The following is a 14,442-nucleotide window of genomic DNA, read 5'->3' as shown; positions in this document are numbered from 1 at the left end:
AGCATGCTCTATATTCCGCGTTTTTCACGCAACGCAGGCCCCATAGAAGTGAATGGGGTTGCGTGAAAATCGCAAGCAAGTGCGGATGCGGTGCGATTTTCACGCATGGTTGCTAGGAGACGATCGGGATAGAGACCCGATCATTATTATTTTCCATTATAACATGGTTATAAGGGAAAATAATAGCATTCTGAATACAGAATGCTAAGTAAAATAGCGCTGGAGGGGTTAAAAAAAATGTAAAATAATTTAACTCACCTAAGTCCACTTGATCGCGTAGCCCGGCATCTCCTTCTGTCTCCTTTGTTGAATAGGACCTGTGGTGAGCATTAATTACAGGAACAGGACCTTTGATGACGTCACTCCGGTCATCACATGGTACGTCACATGATCTTTTACCATGGTGATGGATCATGTGATGACCAGAGTGACGTCACCAAAGGTCCTGTTCCTGTAATTAATGCTCACCACAGGTCCTGTTCAACAAAGGAGACAGAAGGAGATGCTGGGCCGCGATCAAGTGGACTAAGGTGAGTTAAATTATTTTTTATTTTATTATTAACCCCTCCAGCGCTGTTTTACTATGCATTCTGTATTCGGAATGTATTATTTTCCCTTATAACATGGTTATAAGGGAAAATAATAGCAATCTACAGAACACCGATCCCAAGCCGAACTTCTGTGAAGAAGTTCAGGTTTGGGTACCAAACATGCGCGATTTTTCTCACGCGAGTGCAAAACGCATTACAATGTTTTGCACTCGCGCTGAAAAATCGCGGGTGTTCCCGCAACGCACCCGCACATTTTCCCGCAACGCCCGTGTGAAAGAGGCCTAAGGGTTGGTTGGACTGAAGTCTATAATACACAGGCTGCAGCTTGTCACTGGCAGGCTGGTGGTATACACCGACAGTCACCCTGCATCCGACTGTCAGATGAGACTTTCAGACATGGCCGACTTACTTCCACATGAGGATGTCATCAGATGGCTCACTGTAAGCACGACCACCAATGATGAATTGCAACGTGGTCGTAACCATGGAAATGAGCCGTGTATAATGTGATGGAAAAATGAATGCAGCCAGCAAAGGAGGCAATATGGACAATTACAATACATTAGTAAGTGCCTTGTATTAACTTGCTCTACATAAAAAATGCCATTTGCTGAGGTGAGACAACCCCTTTAAGGTGGCCAAGCGCACTAGAAGAACATATCCTGAACCCACCAATATCTAATGTGTATAGGGGTGTCCAAACACTCCCTGGATGGAAGTTGTCACAGAAGAGAAGGGTCAGGATTTCAAAACGCCTGGTCCTTTGTTCTCACTGGAGATAAGCTGCAGTCAGATGCCCGGCAGAGGCTTACTCCCCTCTCCCTACTGTGAACACATGCATACTCGGCCGAGTATATATGGAAGGATTCAAAAGAAATAGCTGTCGGCAAGCAGCTCCCTAATGTGTACGGCTACCTTTACTTATCAAGTGTCCTGGTGAATACACTGCACTCACATACTGCTAAGGCTAGGTTGAACGGTTCACATCTGCGTTACGGTATTCCGGCAGAAGAGTATAGCGGGACACCACTGCGGCCCGCAGATTTCCGTTTACCATGATGAGATCTGTGGGGGTGTCCAGCATGAATGCTGACTGTCTCCCGGAAAAATACCACCTCAATAAGAAAGCTGGCATTCTTGCTGGACACCCTAGAAATCCCATTATAGTGAATGTGGATCCGGCAGGCCCCAGCTATACCGGATAAGGCAAGTCCGGTTCTCTGCTTTACCAGAACATAGTACCGGACTGCTTAAACACAGATGTGGACGTAGTAATAGCAGCAGTGATGAATGTGCCCAATGAGTGAGCAGATGGAGGGCGATCTGACACAGCCAGTAAGAAGCAGACATCTTTATCTTTAGGCCTCTTTCACACGGGCGTCATGTTTTTGGGCCGGATAAGATGCGGGTGCGTCGCGGGAAAATGCGCGATTTTTCTGCGCGAGTGCAAAACATTGTAATGTAATTCTTCACAGAAGTTCGGGTTTGGGTTAGATGCTGTGTAGATTGTATTATTTCCCCTTATAACATGGTTATAAGGGGAAATAATAGCATTCTGAATACAGAATGCATAGTACAATAGGGCTGGAGGTGTTAAAAAAAAATAAAAAATTAATTTAACTCACCTTAGTCCACTTGTTCGCGCAACCCGGCTTCTCTTCTGTCTTCTTCTTTGAGGAATAGGACCTTTGATGATGTCACTGCGCTCATCGCATGGTCCATCACATGATCTTTTTAACATGGTGATGGATCATGTGACGGACCATGTGAGGAGCACAGTGACGTCACCACAGGTCCTTTTCCTGTGCACAGCAAAGATGAAGACAGAAGAGAAGCCGGGCTGCGCGAACAAGTGGATTAAGGCGAGTTAAATATTTATTTTTTTAACCCCTCCAGCCCTATTGTACTATGCATTCTGTATTAAAAGGAGTCTGTCACCTACATAACATGTTTTAAACTGATAATATAGCTCTGTGGGAGGCAGATCCATAACACTGATGGTACCCATGTTTAGTTTTTCAGAGCCTCCAAAGTACCTAAAATGAAGTTTTAAAAATATGCAAATTACCTATCGCAAGTGCCCAGGGGCGGAGAGTGTGCTGCAAGTGCCCAGTGCTCCCCGCCTTACTTGCTCCTGACTCCTCCCCTCTGTATCGTCCGGCCAGCCCTGTATCCTTGCGGCGTCATGCTCATCTCCATTCATAATCTAGTGCCTGTTCGCTTCACCGCTGGGTCCGGGCATGCGCAGTACATTGCCCACTGTGAGCAGAGGCATACTGATATGCCGTGCGCATGCGCCAGTTACGTACACCGGCGGTGAAGCACACAGGCTCTGGATTAGGATTGGAGACGAAAATGACCCAGCAAGGATACAGGGCTGGCCGGACGAAACAGAGGGGAGGAGTCAGGAGCAAGTAAGGCAGGGAGCACTGGGCACTCGCAGCACACTCTCCGCCCCTGGGCACTTGCGATAGGTAATTTGCATATTTTTTTAACTTCATTTTAGGTACTTTGGAGGCTCTGAAAAACTAAACATGGGTACCATCAGTGTTATGGATCTGCCTCCCACAGAGCTGTATCATCAGTTTAAAACATGTTATGTAGGTGACAGACTCCCTTTAACCACTTAAGGACCACAGGTTTATACCCCCCTAAAGACCAGGCCCTTTTTTACAAATCGGCACTACACTACTTTCACCGTTTATTGCTCGGTCATGCAACTTACCACCCAAATGAATTTTACCTCCTTTTCTTCTCACTAATAGAGCTTTCATTTGGTGGTATTTCATTGCTGCTGACATTTTTACTTTTTTTGTTATTAATCGAAATTTAACGATTTTTTTGCAAAAAAATGACATTTTTCACTTTCAGTTGTAAAATTTTGCAAAAAAAACGAGATCCATATAGAAATTTTGCTCTAAATTTATAGTTCTACATGTCTTTGATAAAAAAAAAATGTTTGGGTAAAAAAAAAATGGTTTGGGTAAAAGTTATAGCGTTTACAAACTATGGTACAAAAATGTGAATTTCCGCTTTTTGAAGCAGCTCTGACTTTCTGAGCACCTGTCATGTTTCCTGAGGTTCTACAACGCCCAGACAGTACAAACACCCCACAAATGACCCCATTTCGGAAAGTACACACCCTAAGGTATTCGCTGATGGGCATAGTGAGTTCATAGAACTTTTTATTTTTTGTCACAAGTTAGCGGAAAATGATGATTTTTTTTTATTTTATTTTTTTTCCTACAAAGTCTCATATTCCACTAACTTGTGACAAAAAATAAAAACTTCTATGAACTCACTATGCCCATCACGAAATACCTTGGGGTCTCTTCTTTCCAAAATGGGGTCACTTGTGGGGTAGTTATACTGCCCTGGCATTCTAGGGGCCCAAATGTGTGGTAAGGAGTTTGAAATCAAATTCTGTAAAAAATGACCTGTGAAATCCGAAAGGTGCTCTTTGGAATATGGGCCCCTTTGCCCACCTAGGCTGCAAAAAAGTGTCACACATCTGGTATCTCTGTATTCAGGAGAAGTTGAGGAATGTGTTTTGGGGTGTCTTTTTACATATACCCATGCTGGGTGAGATAAATATCTTGGTCAAATGCCAACTTTGTATAAAAAAATGGGAAAAGTTGTCTTTTGCCAAGATATTTCTCTCACCCAGCATGGGTATATGTAAAATGACACCCCAAAACACATTCCCCACCTTCTCCTGAGTACGGGGATACCAGATAGCAGGTATATTAGACGCTGTTATCAAAACAGCGTCTAATATACCTGTTAGGGGTTAAAAAAAACACATCTCCAGCCTGCCAGCGAACGATCGCCGCTGGCAGGCTGGAGATCAACTCTCTTACCTTCCGTTCCTGTGAGCGCGCGCGCCTGTGTGCGCGCGTTCACAGGAAATCTCGGCTCACGCGAGATGACGCCTATTGGCGTTAGCGTAGCCTGGGGGAGCCGCCGCAATGACGCCTTTCGGCGTTACAGTTGCGGGAAGTGGTTAAGAATGCTATTATTTTCCCTCATAACCATGTTATAAGGGAAAATAATAATGATCGGGTCTCCATCCCGATCGTCTCCTAGCAACCGTGCGTGAAAATTGCACCGCATCCGCACTTGCTTGCGATTTTCAAGCAGCCCCATTCACTTCTATGGGGCCTGCGTTGCGTGAAAAACGCACAAAATAGAGCTTGCTGCGATTTTCACGCAACGCACAAGTGATGCGTGAAAATCACCGCTCATGTGCACAGCCCCACAGAAATGGGCTCCGTGTTTTGCAGATACGGTTGTAAGCATGAGGCTAAGGGTGCAGCTACGGAAACATTCTGCAACAAAATCTGCCATTTGTGAAGGAGCCTTAAACCGACAAGCAGCAGATATTAAATCTGCTCCATGGCGTACGGATGAGAATTGCTGAAAACTCACTTCGCCGGTACTGTACAACGCCGTGGACCTGCCACAGGAAAATCTACAATTGGGGATGAGCGAACTCCGGTTTCAAGGTTTCAGATTATCTAAGAATTCCTTTATGGATTCTGCTACCACGGACCGTAACTTATGGTCCATAGTAACGTAATCCATAACGGAATTCTTAGGCCCCTTTCAGACGAGCAAGTTTTCCGTGCGGGTGCAATGCGTGATGCGCCCGCACTGAATCTGCACCTATTCATTTCAATGGGTCTGTGCACATGAGCGTTGCTTTTCACGCATCACGTGTGCGTTGCATGAAAATCGCAGCATGTTTTATATTCAGCGTTTTTCAAGCAACGCTGGCCCCATAGAAGTGAATGGGGCTGCTTGAAAAACGCATTGCATCCGCAAGCAAGTGCGGAGGCGATGCGTTTTTCACGGATGGTTGCTAAGAGATGTTTGTAAACCTTTTTCTTACCACGCGCGTGAAAAACACATCAAAACGCATTACAATTGCGCGGAAAAAACTGAACACAATCACAGACAAAACTGACTGAACTTGCTTGCGAAATCGCACATTTTTTACTTAACGCACCCAGACCTAATCCGTATCGGGTGGGCCTATGCCCAGGGGGCCACCAGAGCACTCTTCACAGCCGCTGTCCGTCACACTCGTGTGAAAGGGGCCTCAGATAAGCCGAACCTTGTACGCTGAACTTGAAAACACAAGTTCGCTCATCCCTATCTACAATGGCAAATCGCCAGCATTTCAGCCACGTGTGGACATGTCCTTGATCTTCTTCTAGGCCAGTGGTGGCGCACCTATGTCACGGGTTCCAGAGGCGGCACTCAGAGCCCTCTTTGTGGGCACCCGCACCCTGGAAAAAGTCTACGGTGTACCAATATGCCTTAGACTTATCCCGCCATTCATCAGCGCAGGCAGCGCACTGAATGTAGGCAGGCTATTATAGTACATATATTATATTGGGGTTATAGTGGGGTCTGGGTTTCAGGTTGGTCACTCGGTCTGTAAAAGGTTCGCCATCACTGCCCTAGGTGGTCCACAAATAATGAGCTCAGTGATCGATTATCCCAGCTAAGATCTATACCGCTACATGCAGCCCCTGATACAGTCCTCTGGTACATGACGGCTTCCACTGCACAGACTAGGACCTGTCGGCGACTAACGTGTAAGGGGCAGACTGACATCTGCTGACGAAACCTCACATGCCCAACCCTCTACTCAACATGGTGCTGATCACACGGCCTGGCAGTCTCTACACCGGACCCCTCTCCTGACATGTCTGTTTACCAACTACTTGCATTCTCCATGTAATAACTATTCTGGGGCTTCTTTTCCTACAACTAGGGTGTTCTGTTCCTCTATGATTACTACTAGACGTTTATAAATGAATCGGCCACTGGGGACTTGCCTGCACAATCAGACAGTATCGGGGGCACACCCCCAACTGCTAACAGCCAGCTGACCATTCATTCATAAACCGCTAGTAGGAATAATAGAGGAACAGAACAACGATTTTCCTAAGGTTACATCCACATAATGCGGAAATGCTGCAGATTTTCTGTCCGGATCTGCAATGTCTACATGTCAAATCCTTCGGCAACAGAGAGAACGGTATCGGTCTGATATGGAGGTCTTATTGGGGGTCTGGAGGTCTGAAGTGGTCTGACGGGGTCCGGAGAGGTCTAATGGGGAATCTAAAGGTCTGACGGGGTCCGGAGAGGTCTAATGGGGGGTATAGACATCTGATTGGGGGTCTGGAGGTCTAATGGGGGTCTTATCTGAGGTCTGATATTGGGTCGGGGTCTTACATGGAGATGTAATGGAGGGGTCTGATCTGAGGTCTAAAACTGGGGTCTGACAGAGGTCTAAAGGGGGTTTGGTCTGAGATGGGGGGGGGGGGGGAGTCTCATTTAGGGCTTTATATGGGGGTCTGATATCAAAAGGGGTATTTTTTGTACTGGCGCACAATATAAAGAGGTGTTTTTGTACTGGCGCACTATCTGTGTGGTACCAGTATTTTCAGGGGGACGGGCAGCAGAAAAGCTGGGGGCACCAGCGCTGAGTGAAGGGGGGGCCCCAAGCTGAACTCTTGCACCAGGGCCCATGAGCCTTTAGCTATGCCCCTGGGCGGTTGAATAGTCATAGCCATTTCTTCCAAAAACTGACAACCGCCGTTACAAATGACAGCTCCTAGCGGCGTTGTCAGCCAGTACATAGCTGGCCAGACTGGTCGCCCTGAGGGCCACTAGTGACACTCACTTCGGATGGAGAGGCCCTGCTCACCTCCTGTAGAACCACTCTATTATTCCCCTTTATCAGCCATGTCAGGCCTCATTCTGACAGGAAGTGTAGAACAATGTCTGCCCCCAGTGCACGTCACGGATCTGAGGGCTCAGAGGCCCGGATGTCCCTATGAATGTGACCTCAAGGCCCGGGCCGCACACCCGGCCGCCCTCTCTCCCCAGGCCCCGCTCCCTCACCTTCTGTAGCGATATGCGTCCCCTCCTGGATGTTAGCCGGGCAGGATTCGCAGTATGTCCGCCATTTTGTGCGCCCCCCGCCTCTGCTTTTTCTCCTCCTGCGCTTCCCCCACTTTCCGTTCAGCCGTCGGCTCGGGCTCGGGCTCACTGCCGCCCGCGGATCATGTCCAGAGAGGTCCCTGTGTCCCCCGGATGGGGTGTGCGCTGCTGCTCCCGGGATCTGGACGGATCACTCCGCCTCCTCCTCCTTGGACACGGCGACTTTGCGCAAGTCCTGACAGGACGGTACTAGGGATAAGTGCCAAACGGTCCCGCGAGAGAAGCCTGCCGGGAATTCGTTACACGCACGGACGTGTCTCTAAGTCCGTGCTGTAACGGCAGTGGTCGGGTAGAAAAACCGGTTACCGTCCCCGAGAGGCGACATGTGCGCACTACACTCCTGCCAGGACCTGCCGCGGTGCCGCGCTCCAGTGGTACGCCTGCCGTCTCGGGGGGCGGGGCCTGCCCTGGTCTACATGTTACATGTGTGGGGACCGCGGCCTCTACACACGTGACACGGCGGTATCTATGGACAGAAATATGGACATATTAGCCCATTCTCAGGGTCGGCTATTGTTCACTGTTCTCAGCCTGGACAGTGACTGACTGCAGCTCTAGAAATGTTCCTGCTCCATGACATTTTCTCGTACATGTCTAGATTACAGACATTTAGGAATGATGAAGATGTATTGGGCCAAAAACGGCGCAGATCTGTGGTTTTCAGATGGACCGCTGATGGCCGCACAGTTTTGGAGGGGGGGGGGGGAAACACAAAACTTGGTGGCTGTTCACATTCAATAAGAAAACGGTCAATAACGCGCATAAGTGTTGTGGCCGCTACGTGAAACTCAGCCGAGTCAGGCTTCCCTGTTCAAAACGTGGGTGGTTCATAGTGAGGTCTGTATGTCCGCCTAGGACCCGGTCCTAACAACACACCATTATCCCCAACGGTCTCTAAATCTGTGGGAGACCAAAGTAGTGCGTTCCCTGCGGAAAAACGGAGACGTGAGTTGCATCGCTTGCTTCTATGGATCCGTGTGCAGTCTGCAGTGCCAGAATCGGGCCTTGTGCACATGACCGCTGCGTTTTTTTGCAGTGAACTTAAAGTGGCCCTGGAAAAAATACTAAAAGTGGCCCCGTTTTGTAGTTGGATCCAGGGCCAATAATACCATATTGCAGCACATTGTACCACCCCAACAGAGCCAAATACCACAGTCCACCACAAAATACTGCCCTAAATACTTCCACTGGCCGGCCGTGAGCAGGGCTCAGGCGGCCCCCTAGGCATCAGCCCACCAGGACATTTGCCTGTAAGGTCTATGGCTAATCCGCCCCTGCTGATGACCTATACTCAAGATACCTGGGACCCCCGCCGATCAGCTGCATGAGGACACTGAACACGCTGACTCCTCAGCAGGGGTGGCGGGTGTCCCCCCAATCTCATATTGATGACCTATCCTGAGGAAATCAATATGAAAAGCCCAGAGATACCCTTTAAGAAGTGTGCGCCTCTTAATAACTGGGCACATCTGATGCCAGCGGGGGACTAATTAAAGGAATATTCCTCTTTCATTATATTGAAGACCTGTCCTCAGCTCCTCAATAACAGATCGTCAGGAATTTGACTCTCGTCTTCCCCCGCCCCCCGCGATCAGATGTTTGAAATGGCGGTGGCGCTAGTGGGAGATCTGTTTTTTTTTTTTTTTTCTTCAGTGTTTACTTGCACATTGTAGTAGTAGCTACATTCACATGATGGCCGTTTTCAGAACAATGACGTATTCATATCTCCTATTTTGTCTATATCCATGGCCTGACAGCCCCCATACAATTGAAGGGGACTATTTTTAATGGCTGTTTTTCACAAAGAATTAAATGAAAAAACAGCCATAAAAAACTTACAGTTTAACGGGCACTTATTTTTCCCACTGTCAAATGTGCGAATGTACCCTAAAGTTTCCTCTGCCATTCATATGAATGGGACAAACAGATTATCAATTTCATGAAACCGGAATACTAAACGGGTAATATAACAAAGATTTTGTTTGTGCCTGCTTCACGTTTTTTTTGCTCCAAATTTACAAAACGTCACACAACATTTTTTAAAATTTGCCACTAAAAATACGCATGTATTTTTAAGTCTAAGGCCTCATGCACATGACCATTCCGTTTTTTGCGGTCCGCTAACCGCGGATCCGCAAAAAACGGAAGCCACCCGTGTGCCTTCCGCAATTTGCGTAACGGAACGGGTGGCCGTCAATATAAATGCCTATTCTTGTCCGCAAAGCGCGGAAAAGAATAGGACATGTTATATTTTTTTAGCGGGGCCTCAGAACGGAACAACGGATACGGACAGCACATGGCGTGCTGTCCGCATCTTTTGCGGCCTCATTGAAGTGAATGGGTCCGCATCCGAGCCGCCAAAACGGCGGCTCGGATGCGGACCCAAACAACGGTCGTGTGCATGAGGCCTAAAGCAGAGGTGCACAATCCATTACCATTATGTGTGGCCCCCAGACACCTGGTCACAGGCATGCCTTTCTGTGTCTAGTGACTGACCACATGTATTTTCCATGTCTTCCCCGTTAGATAGAAGTCCTGGAAGTGTATTCAGCACTTATCAGACATTTACAGTATACACGATCCATATGCCATAAAAGTTTTCGTTAGTAATACACCTTTAAGTTTCATTTTTGGCCCTTGGGATTGGTTCAGTCTGACAATGTAGCCCCCGACCAGAAAAGGTTGTGCACCCCTGGTGCCATATGACTGATGAACGTGACATCACTGGTCTAGGAAGAGGCCTAATGCCCATACTTCTAATACTATGAAATACAGAGTGGGCGACACATTTTATAAGCAATTTCAGGCGCCACACACAATGCAGATATGGTTGAGATTTATTTTTCCTCACCTTTAGGCTACATGCACACGACCGTGCCGTTTTTTGCGGTCCGTAAACCGCGGATCAGCAAAAAACGGAAGCCGTCCGTGTGCCTTCCGCAATTTGCGGAACGGGCGGCCCATTGTAGAAATGCCTATTCTTGTCCGCAAAACGGACAAGAATAGGACATGCTATATTTTTTTTGCGGGGCCACGGAACGGTGCAACGGATGCGGACAGCACACTAAGTGCTGTCCGCATCTTTTGCGGCCCCATTGAAGTTAATGCGTCCGCACCCGAGCTGCAAAACCTGCGGCTCGGATGCGGACCCGAAAAACGGTTGTGTGCATAAGGCTTTACGCAGGTACAAACCTCTGCCACTGTAGTTATAATGGCCTCAGGTGGCAGCACTTTACAGTAGTCTTTCTTGGCCCATTGTAACTTCACCATACAATGTCAGACAGTACCATTCTTTGTCATGTGCAAATGACTGGTAGTGCTGGCCAGTGCGTGTGCGCAATTCACTAATAGAACGTCAGTGAATCGGCACGTTACATTGGGAGCAATTACAGCTGCCAGTCGGTGAACACGGCAGCCCGCAAATATTATTGTGGCTGCACCTGAATTCTGGCATAAAATGCAAATTGCGCATTTTGGCTCAGTTTGGTGAATATCATTTCAACATATTTATGAAGGAAGCAAGCCAAAAAAATAATCCATTGTGCTTAAGGGTATTTTCACACTTGCGTTATAGGATTCCGGCAGGCAGTTCCGTTGAAATACCGGATCCGTCTCTCCGGTGTCATCTGGAAAAACAGATCCGGTATTTATTTATTTTTGCATTTTTAAAGATCTGCGCATACACAAACCGGATCCGGTTTTACGGAACACTTGGTACCGGATCCGGCATTAATACATTTCAATGGAAATTAATGCCGGAATTCCGGCATTTTGGCCGGAGAAACTACCGCAGCATGCAAAGGATTTGCAACCAAGTATTAAAAAGTACTCTGCAACCAGCATTCTGCCCTGCCTCTATGCTGGATGAGGCATTGGTGTACATTTTGGCCAAAGCGTAATAAGCCACTCACCACGTCAAGGTCGCCTCTATGGAGTGGTCCCTAACACTAGTTCCTACCTGTTTATGGGCCATGACAGCCACACAAAGTCCAGGGAATGCAGGTGCAGCATGCACGCCATGGCCCATAAACAGGTAGGAACTAGTTCTAGGGACCACTCCATAGAGGCGACCTTGACGTGGTGAGTGGCTTATTACGCTTTGGCCAAAATGTACACCAATGCCTCATCCAGCATAGAGGCAGGGCAGAATGCTGGTTGCAGAGTGCTATTGCATTTGTATTTTGCGTTTGTATATGTATTTCGCCATAGCGATGTGCACCTGCATACAGGGTTGTGCTGACTGAATCACCCACATTTTTTCTAAGTATTTAAAAGTGAAAGTTTGATTTATGATTATTATTCTGTCCCATTACTTTTGGTCCCGTAACAAGTGGGAGGCACATATGCAAACTGTTGTAATTCCTACACCGTTCACCTGATTTGGATGTAAATACCCTCAAATTAAAGCGGACAGTCTGCAGGTAAAGCACATCTTGTTTTCATTTCAAATCCATTGTGGTGGTGTATAGAGCCAAAAATGTTCGAAATGTGTCGATGTCCCAATATTTATGGACCTGACTGTACGTTTTATTTTGCACAACTAAATAGTCTGGTCGGCTGCAGTTTTCTTTCACGTTTTATCAAGATGTATCTAGAAGCTTTTGTTTTGCTAACCAAATAAAGGTTTGCAAAACAGTGAGGCCCCTTGCAGACGAGCGTGAGCGGATTAGGTCCGGATGCGTTGCAGATGCGTTCAGTTAAAAATGCGCGATTTCGCAAGCAAGTCCATTCAGTTTTGTTTGCAATGGCGTTCAGTTTTTATTGCGCGGGTGCAATGCGATTTAATGCGTTTTGGACGGGCGTGATAAAAAACCTGAATGTTTACAAACAGCATCTCTTAGCAACCATCCGTGAAAATGGCATCGCATCCGCACTTGCTTGCTTCCGGCGACGGAACTGCCTGACGGAATCCTCTGCCGCAAGTGTGAAAGTACCCTCACACGATTTTTTTTTGCTGATTGCTTCCGGACACGTGGTTTTTACAGGAGAAACATATTTATTCTACAAAGTTCATCTGTAGATACCATACAGCCATTTGTCTGCATTTTCCATGTCAAAACGCCCCGTGTAAATGCGCCCCTAAAGCTGGGGTACCTTTAGGAGCGGTTACACCTATGTCAGTAAATGTGTGTTGACTTTCATTGTGGTGTAGTGTGCTGCTTACATGTTACTCACAAATATATATAAATCTGAGGTCAGAAGCTTAGACACTTGTACGAATAGAACAGTAATCAATTCAGTTGTAATGGAGATCACTGCGCATGCGCCTTGACAATTGCGCTGACTGCGGAACCCTACTGTCAGGCGTTGGTTTCCAGCCGGAGCGCTGATGTGTGCGCACCTTCTTCCGAGATGCTGGCTGTCGCGTTGGTTGCGGCGGTCGCAGTCTTGTGGTGGCTGTGCAGCAGCTGGCGGGACGCTGTGTCTGGCCGGGGAGCGGCTGTGCGGCCCGGTGTCCGTGCTCCGCTGCTGCTCATCGCTCACCCAGATGATGAGTGTATGTTTTTCGCCCCCACTATCCTCGGCCTGGTGCAGGGACAGCGCCCCCTCTCTGTGCTCTGCTGTTCCACAGGTATGCACAGCGGTGGAGCTGGGCACTGCGCTTTGTGAATGTGTCAGGCTCTTGTGTGAAACTTCCCTACAGGATATAAGTTCTGCTGGCAACGCAGAGAGTGTCAGCGTGTACATAGCAACCAATCAGGTTCCAGCTTTTATTTTGCCAGCGTAGAGGTAAGCATGAAAGAAGTGATCTGATTGGTTGCCATGGATGGCCGGGCCTGAAGAGCCTGTCCTGATCCTAATGAGATCTGTTGTGGGATCCATCAAGATTTTTGGCATTTTGACTACACAAATATTGCTGAATGCTGTGCTTTTCTTGTCAGCAATGACCGAAACCGTGATGGGATCCAGAATGCAGATGTGAAAGCAGCCTCAGAGGGCTTGTGCAAAAACGGGGAGACCTGTAAAGAAAAGATGACTAAGGCGACTTTCACACCAGTTCCGTTACTGATAATACAACCGTCTGCATCCACGGATCCGGTTGTATTATCTTTAACATAGCCAAGACGGATCCCTTATAAAATCCATTGAAAGTCAATGGGGGACGGATCCGTTTTCTATTGTGTCCCCATTGACTTACATTGTGAAAACGGATCCCTCTTGTTCCGCACCACATCGCGGACAGAAAAACGCTGCCTGCAGTGTAATTCTGTCCGTTATGGGGACGCAACCAAACGGAACAGAATACATTTTGGTGCATTCAGTTTTCGTTCAGTTCAGTTTTGTCCCCATTGACAATGAATGAGGACAAAACGGAAGCGTTTTCCCCCATTATTGAGATCCTATGACGGATCTCAATAGCGGAAAGGGAAAGCGCAGATGTGAAAGTAGCCTTACCTGCTTCTCAGCACTGGCTCCCTGCTCCTTCAGGTCCGCGATGCTGCAACCAATTACTGGCTGCAGCGGAGACCGGATTCCTTTATGTCATCTTATCATTTGTCATGATGCAAGGAGATCCTGTCTCCGTCATGGCCAGTGATTGGCTGCAGCGATGTCAAACCGGATGTTTACAATGAAGGGGCCCAGCGGATCTTCGCATGCCTGGAGGAGAAGGAGCTTTTAAAGCAGGGATGCCCAACCTGCGGCCCTCCAGCTGTTGCAAAACTACAACTCCCTGCATGCCCGGACAGCCTACAGCAGAGCATGGTGGGAGTTTTACAGCAGCTGGATGGGCATCACTGCTTTAAAGGAATTGGCCGGGAATAAGTAGTTTTTACCTAAAGTCTGCAACCTGCCTCAGTAAGTGATAGATTCATACTTGCCTGCTTCCCGCTGCTCTGGTTTGTCTATCTTCTGGTCCCTGGCTTGTTTTCTT

At 47.7% G+C, this 14,442-nt stretch overlaps 2 protein-coding genes across 9 annotated transcripts in view; one reads left to right on the top strand and one right to left on the bottom strand.

The window, feature by feature from the left end:
• NCOR1 (nuclear receptor corepressor 1) overlaps positions 1–7,947 on the bottom strand; it is a 206,427-nt gene extending 198,480 nt beyond the window's left edge. For all 8 annotated transcript variants that reach the window (XM_040423363.1, XM_040423371.1, XM_040423365.1 and 5 more), the window contains exon 1: positions 7,470–7,947. The gene's annotated coding sequence lies outside the window, so the exon portion shown is untranslated. The remainder of the gene's footprint in view (positions 1–7,469) is intronic.
• Positions 7,948–12,849: 4,902 nt separating this feature from the next.
• Positions 12,850–14,442, top strand: part of PIGL (phosphatidylinositol glycan anchor biosynthesis class L) — a 142,734-nt gene continuing 141,141 nt past the window's right edge. Inside the window, exon 1 of the mRNA XM_040423361.1 lies at positions 12,850–13,140. Within this exon, the coding sequence (XP_040279295.1) occupies positions 12,921–13,140 (220 nt within the window). The 5' untranslated portion in view covers positions 12,850–12,920. The remainder of the gene's footprint in view (positions 13,141–14,442) is intronic.

Source organism: Bufo bufo, chromosome 3 (genome assembly GCF_905171765.1).
Source record: "Bufo bufo chromosome 3, aBufBuf1.1, whole genome shotgun sequence".
In the NCBI taxonomy this organism is placed as follows: domain Eukaryota; kingdom Metazoa; phylum Chordata; class Amphibia; order Anura; family Bufonidae; genus Bufo; species Bufo bufo.
The sequence above is the reverse complement of the archived record's forward strand: the minus strand, read 5'-3'. Positions and strand labels throughout refer to the sequence as shown.